This window comes from Limanda limanda, chromosome 15, assembly GCF_963576545.1.
Source record: "Limanda limanda chromosome 15, fLimLim1.1, whole genome shotgun sequence".
Lineage (NCBI taxonomy): Eukaryota > Metazoa > Chordata > Actinopteri > Pleuronectiformes > Pleuronectidae > Limanda > Limanda limanda.
The window spans coordinates 5487343-5494930 of NC_083650.1; the positions used below are offsets into that span (position 1 = coordinate 5487343).

General features: G+C 43.8%; 1 protein-coding gene across 1 annotated transcript; it reads right to left on the reverse strand.

Annotated features, from left to right (window-relative positions):
* Nucleotides 1-4130: 4130 nt before the first annotated feature.
* six3a (SIX homeobox 3a) lies at nucleotides 4131-6878 on the reverse strand. Its single transcript, XM_061087643.1, has 2 exons — nucleotides 6187-6878; nucleotides 4131-4323 (listed from the first exon to the last, which is right to left on the reverse strand). Exons 1-2 carry the CDS (start codon nucleotides 6876-6878, stop codon nucleotides 4131-4133), a joined length of 885 nt encoding a protein of 294 aa, XP_060943626.1.
* Between the last annotated feature and the right edge of the window lie 710 nt (nucleotides 6879-7588).

Sequence of the window (7588 nt, forward strand, 5' to 3'; positions counted from 1 at the left end):
TATATATAAAAAAAAAACTAATCTTCTTTATGTTGTTGACGTTCCTGCAAAACGCAAAACAACTCGAGAGGGCGAAAAAGAAAAACAGCAAAACATGCGAGTCTCCATTGTTGCCGCACTCGTCTCACATTCTCGTTTACTCTCATGAAAGTATCACACACACAGATTACTCCTCGCTAAGTTCCTTTGTCTTGTGATCCATATTTGAGTTGACAGATCACGAACACGAGCTCCCCCACTGTTAATGACCCCGGCCGGCAACAGATAGACTCACACTTCCAGCACTTCTTTTGCCACTCTGGCCTACATATGTTAACACCAGGGACAATAATGTACCTGTTTGCAAGCCTCTCATTTACATGCTCTGATGGGAAATCGTTATGATATGTAATTAATATTGACTCTAGGTGTGTCTCCCGGTATCATGTCCCCATGTCCAACCCGTGCCATTGTTCTTTAAGGCTTTACTTTGCGCATTAATGGGGATTCACGATGACCCATGCAAAGCGAATTCAAAACACTCTGACATTTTAACCGTCATTTCAAACACAAGCCGCTTTTATTTCTCAACTAAGTTAAAGTTTATATCTGTGTGTTTACACGATGTTTCCACAGCCGCGGGTTTAATGAACGTAACGTTGCGCAAATGAAGCCCATTCATCGCTTGCTTTTGTATTCATGAGTCTCTATCGGTGGCTCCATCTCGCAGATATAAGCTCTAATCCTCGTGTCCTCCTTTGCCGATAAAATAAAATCGCTCTTCAGTTTACGATTAATTTAATCTCAATCATAGCCGGGACTTGTCGCAGCCAATAAAACTTGTGGAGTGCGTAAAATGGAGAGGCGGGGTGGGGGCTGTGATAAGGGTCTGCTGCTGCTGCTGCTGCTGCTGCTGCTGCGGTGGTGCCATGGCCCCTCGGTGCTCTTGATACGGCCTATCTGTCTCCGGCAGGCCGGTTTAAGACCCGGAATGGGTTTAAAATATGATACAGATTTACTTCATCTGCAATCGACTGCCACTCCGTCTCCTCCGAGGAACCGCGTCTGGCACACGGAGCAATCACAGGCCAGAGACCGTTCACCCGGTGGTGGAGGGAGCAACACCCAAAACACACCATCAGACCGGGGGCGTCCTGCTCTGTCTTCGAGACCCCTTGAAAACTCATCTCTTCCGAGCTCACGTCCACCCTGACGCCTCCCCAGCACTTACTGGGCCCTTCTGGTTGCACTTCTTCACCTGATCTCCCTCACGTCGTCTTACAGAACAGATTTAACACTTTACTCCAAGGTCTCACATACATACAGTACTGGAGCTGCAGTGTGTGCCCCCCCCCCCCCCCCCCTCTCACTTTGGATAAAAGTGTTTGCCAAATGAGTAAATGTAAATGCACAGTGTGCGACGGGAGCTGAGCTTTGCGTCTGACTGCATCTTGGCCTCGGTTATTTCAGGATCACAGGCCTATTGAGTCGTATGGCTGCAGCTTTTGACACACTTGTTTTTGTGTTTTGATTGCTCTCCGTCTGGGGGGAGACTTACGCATGCAGATAGCTTATACGCACATTTTCATCCAGTGGAGGCTGGTAACATTTACGCAGGGGGAAAAAAAACTAATCCACTGTCAGAGCTAAAGTGACCACAACAAATTCTACTTTATAACAACTTCGACTTTTGTAGATTCAACAGAGAACTTAAAAAACAACAACAAAGCATTCACATATAGCCACGAACGAGTATTTAGTTATTCTCTCGCCCTTGCGCATTATTTAACTACCCTGCCGTGTGATTAAAAAATCAATAGAATATAATTTTCTATGCGCATTTGTTTCCTGGTCTCTATTCTAAATGCCCACATCCAACCACACTGCACATAAGCTTTCAGATTTTGCACAAAATTGCCAAACACAAAATATCCAAAACAACTTTATCTCTCCTGTCGCCTCAGTATCACCCTGAAGGACCAGTGAGGAAAGCTTTTTATTTTCAGATGCCTCCTGAAAATCACCGCCGTGGCTCCTCCGCCAGTCTCCACTTGCCAGTCTCCACTTGCTCAAAGTCTGTCCTACTTTCTGCAGCTCTCACACAAACCCGACGCTTCTATTACACAGTTGATTAAAAGAAGCCGTGTTCAAAACGGGCACATGCTCGCTTGTATTAAAGGAAGCACGAAATCTTTGCGCAAGTGTTTCCACCCAAAAAACTACAGCTCCTGCAACAGTGTCCTGCAGCAAATCTGCCCTAGTCTGCCGCATAATTGGTTGGGGATTTAGATGGAAAAGGGACTGCAGGAGAGAAAGCCTTTTTTTGGAGGGGGAAATGGTTCTCGTCCGCGGAAGAAAAGCTCTTTTCAGCGGGCCACAATGGGAGATTGGGACAGGGGAGGAGTCCCATCGTGATTAGCCCATTTAATGGCGCGTTTACTTAATTTCTGTATTCACTGGCAACGGTAAACAAAAGGGGAAATAGCACTCACATTTTAAAGTGCTGCATGACGTTGACGTTTGGTAAAATCTGTATTGTACACAGGGGCAGACATATAGAGCAATTTTACCTACATCACATTTGGGTTGAGCCACGCGCGTAACGATAATAATAATAAAAGGGAAATGCTTTAAAGCAAGGCTCGTAACTTCTTCAGGAAAATAAAAAATATATAACATTTAAATGAAAACATAAAAAAATAGAAAAATAAAAACAATCACATCAATGTTATAAATATTTCTTTAGCTCCCGGAATAAAAGCCAAACTGATTTTAGGAAAGCGTCCGGACTACATGTATGTATATAAGCCCTGATGAGCATTAAAGCCTCCACAATCCAATAATGACCCGATATGAACATGTGTTCAGCCACTTATCAATGTCCTTGTGCGTAATCGGATGGAGAGACACACATGATGCAGAGGAGATGTAGGAAATTGAATATTGTATTTGATTTAGAAACGTTTGGTACATTAACATAATAACCACGCAGCCAAAGAAACACTGGATACAGGCTGATGTAAATAAGCGCTTGGAGCGACCCTGGGGCTCAGAGAGCAGAGGAGGACGGGGGGTGGGGGGCTGGATGTACTAATAAGATATTCCACTTTACTCTTTTTTGTTTCTTAAATGTGACTTGTAACACCTGGCATTTTTTTCAACCCCCCATTAAAACAAAAAAAGGCAACAAAAACGCCTAGAGCACTTGAGTTGTAAGTTTTGACAAATATTTTATGTAGGAACACCAAGTCAAGAAAAGTGAGGGAGGGATAGAAAAGAGGATGAGACGAGGAGGAGAAGGAGGAAGAGGAGGAAGAGGAGATTGAGAGCAATAATTATGTACAAGCATATTTCTACACGTATAATACAGTCCGGGAGAATGATCGCATTATTTGAGATATACATAATTCAATATAAAATTTTGAAAATAAAAATAAAAATCTGATACAGTCAATAAACGATTCCGTTCGACATTTTCGTTTTTCTTTTTTTTTCTTTTGACCATGTTACCCCACACAGGCAGTGACAGAAGTGTATTTTTAAAAAAGGTGCTTACGACTTAAAATGATTGTCTGATGAACACAAACGTAAAAACAGAATATCTGGTCTGCATGGCGGCTGCTTCATCATCATCATCAATCATCATCATCATCATCATCATCATCATCATGATCATCACAATCATCATCATAACTTGGACTAGAGATGGAGAGAACAAAAAATAAAAAGCGACGAAGACACCAAGACGATGTGTTTTTATTCCCTCTGATCGATGGTCCTGATGGAGAATCTTGCATTCAGGTTGTTGTCCCTGAATACAACATCAAAAAATAAAAATAGAAGACATCATGCAAGTAGTCTAGTAGTAGTGGTGGTGGTGGTGGTGGTGTGGGGGTATGAAGAGGAGGGGGAGGCGTGGGTCCTTTGAAAGCGCTTTTAATAAAAAAAAAACAAAAAAAAAACGACGTGCTTTTATCTCTTTTTTATTTTAATATTTATATCAATCGGTCCTTTTTTCATCCGCGATATTTAACAAGTCTTTTTTTCTTCCTCTCAGGTCCATTGTCCCTGTAAATATTTCTCTTTTTGTTTGTTTCTGTGTGTGTTTTTGTTTTAGTCTGTTGTTGTTTTTCTCTTCCCCCCTCTCCGTATCATACATCGCACTCCGAGTCGCTGGACGTGACGGACAGGATGGACGTCCCGGTATCAACCCTCTCTGTCATACTGGAAACGCTGGTGGTGGGACTGGCCGCGGTCGAGGGCGACTCCGCCGAGCTGCGAGGGGTGAGCCCGGCCTCCGAGAGGGACCTCATACCGCCCGGTCCTATTGCTTGGTGCTGGAGCCTGGAGAAGAAAAGAAGCGAGGAGAAAAAAGGGGGAAAAATGAGGAGAAATGGCAATTAGACCTGAGAATGTGCCCCTCTCCCCTCCTCCTCCTGCAAAATAGGGGTTCAAACTCGCCTTTCTTTCCCCCTGCCGGCCCCAGCCATGCATGCATGCCTTTATCAAATAGCTTTCAGGGGACAAAACACAGCACTATTTAGACTACCAAATGTTGGGAGAAATGTAATGAGTTTTTGTGTTTTCTCCTGCGGAAGTGAGCCCTGGTCGACGCGCGAGTCAGCAACGTGGGATTTAAAGTACGTGTCATATCACCACAGGGAGAAAACATAATCTTTAAATCCAACTTGGTGTTTTTGTGAAAGCAGATTTCTACCACAGGAGTCTGTAGCTATTTATATTTATATTTTTATTCAGATTTTAGTTACTATACACCAGCTTTACTTTGATTATCTTTATCCAGCCCTGCTCTGTGTTGACCCCCGGGACTCCACACGCGTAAAAACCAAATAATTTTCTTATTTAATCAAATAAAATCCAAGCTTTTGGGTTGTTTTTTTTGCACAAATGTCGTGATGCTGTGGCCCAGTTGTGCTCGAGTCTGACGGGAAGAGTGTGTGTGAGTGAGTGACACCGAGATCCAGGTTATGTGCAATCATCCTAAATGTTTATCTCCAATCCACTCACGATAATAACTCCATCACGGAGGGATAAATGTCAGCGTGGAAATATATCTCTTCATTTAGCATCAGAATAGAGTTCATATGGCTTAGTTCTCCGCGAGGTATTTTCTAATCAATTATAGCATTTCATTGGAATGATACCACACTTAATGTTATGAATACAGCCTATGTTTACCAGTGCTGTTTTAATACCAGGCTCTTTTTTTGTAATATCAATATCTTTATTATCCTTTCAGATAATCTTTCCCAACAATGCTTGGCGCCATGTGACGTGGAAATGATAAACGCACTGCAGCATATGATAAAAGCAGCTATTTTAGTCTGTGCATCTTTAATAAATCCATTCATGGATTTGGTAACCAACACAAAAATATTTAAAAATATGTGCAAAATATGACAATTACAACATTACATGAAGGAATAAACCATTTAACTTTTGGCCGGATAGATTTTAAATTAAATCCAGTTCAGTTTGTTTTATACGTTTTATCTGACAAAAAATTACCCACTACGCTTTTTTTGACAATATCACAATTGAAATTGTTTTTATAATATAAACATATTAAGTGCAGTGTTGTTTTTAAACTATATATTTAAAATGCTTTCTCATTTATTGCAGTACTTTCACTTTTACGCAAAAGATAAACAAGCTGGATCTAAGCTTACGCCTGTGCGCAATCGTCTCTTCAGTTTAACATTAATCTCCATTATGTTCAAATTATTATTATTATTATATTTATATTTATTTAAACACTTATTTTGACTGTAGTACTCGCATTGTTTCCTCTATTCCGTGATTTAAAATCGGTGCAAAATGCCTGTAAAGTTGAATATGGGCTACGTCCGACTAAAATGTGCTTAAAACCGCTTCTAAATAACAGAAAGTTTAATATTATTTTAAATATAATCTACTTTCAGGTGGCTAAAACAGCACAAAACGATGTTTTCGACGTTTATTCCGATTTCATAACAAACATGTCGCCGCAGCCTGCTCCCTCCCCCTGCCACAGACTCGTCTTTTTCCTCGACAGCCTTTATATCCGCCAGCGCAGCTACAGCTTCGTGAAATATCCTCGTTGGTTTTACTCTTTTTGAATTTAGGACCATTTGTCACACCAACTTTGAAACATTCCTCCCGCGTATCGCTGCGTTTGGACGGCGAAAGCACAGAAATAGCACCAACCTGTTTTTGGCTGCCGCGGCTCTGTCTCGTTGCCTCCGGTTTTTAAACCAGTTTCCGACCTGTGTGGGAGTGAGTCCAGTGGCTTGAGCCAGTTCCCTTTTCTTGCTGGGGTTCGGGTAGGGGTCCTGAAGGTACCACTCCCTCAGCAGGCTCCGCGTCCGCTCCTTGAAACAGTGCGTCTTCTGCTCGCCGTCCCAGATGGTCCGAGGCAGCGGAAACTTCTTCCGCACCCGGTACTTATCGACCGGTCCGAGGGGACGACCGCGCAGCTTCTCGGCCTCCTGATAGTGTGCCTCCAGCCACATGGCCTGCAGCTTGCCGTGCGAGTCCTTGGTGAACTTGTGGTTCTCCAGGATGTGGTAGAGGTCTCTGAAGTTGCCCGTGTGGAACGCCACCACGGCCCGGGCGCGCAGGATGGACTCGTGCTTGTTGATCTGCTCGCACGCTCCCGGAGCCACCGGCAGGGACCAGAGGAAGCGGCCCAGCCGTTCGATGTCCCCGGTCTCCTCCAGCGTCTCGCAGACGCTCGCCACCTGCTCCGGGGAGAAGTTGAGGGTCGGTAGCTGAAACATGGACAAGTCTTCTGGCGACCTGGTGGTGGGAGCGCTGTTCGCCAGGAGCAGAGGGCGATCAGCGAAGTTTGGCAGGAAGAAATGGGAGGGATAAAGCTCTAAAGGGGATCTGAAAACCATGGAAATGACCTGAGAGAGAAAGGAAATTACCGAGAAAAAGGAAAAACCGAAAAAATACGGCAAGTAAAAAAGATTGAATGATTCAATGGCTATCGCCTAATGACACCAGCCTCATAATATCTCCCCCCTAAATCCGCCGTTGAGTGTAGCATTGAAACATTTTGTTTCCCTTTTCTATTGGTCTTCTTGGTGTCGTTGTAGCGTTGTCATGGCAGCCCTGCCAATCACTGTCAAGCGTGCCAATCATTAGCCAGTACGTAGCGCGAGGCTTTCACCACTTGTGCAGCACGCACGGGGGGTTATCAGAGTCTGGATCTCCACAGCAACCCTCCCACCGCCGCGCGCATCGGGCACAAGCCAATGCTCGCCTATCTGCTGAATGGAATGAGCAATTAGAGGGTGGAATATTATTGCGATCTTAACGAGGCTCGTTAAAGCTAAAGAAGATATGTAGACTGGAGATGCTTAGCAGAGCCGGGGAGGGAGGAGGGAGGGAGGGAGGGAGGCAGAGGGAGCTTTAAATGGGTGACAAATGGACAACCAGTGACTGCAACACGGGAATACACGTTGTGAATAGAAGCGGGTCAATCTGAATTATTTTCGCATATTTTTTTTCCTCTAGTGGCATATTTGTTACTTTTCAATCTTTTTCAGTGCATTATTTTTTTTTCTGTTTTTTTGACGAAAGGTCCCGTGCCGTCCCGTTTGTT

Bases quoted from the DNA above. Each gene is read 5' to 3' on its own strand.
- six3a (XM_061087643.1), bottom strand. From the start codon at position 6,878: ATGGTTTTCAGATCCCCTTTAGAGCTTTATCCCTCCCATTTCTTCCTG. The intron at 4,324-6,186 runs GTTGGTGCTATT...TTTCTTCTCCAG, and splicing joins GCCGCGGCAGCCAAAAACAG to GCTCCAGCACCAAGCAATAG.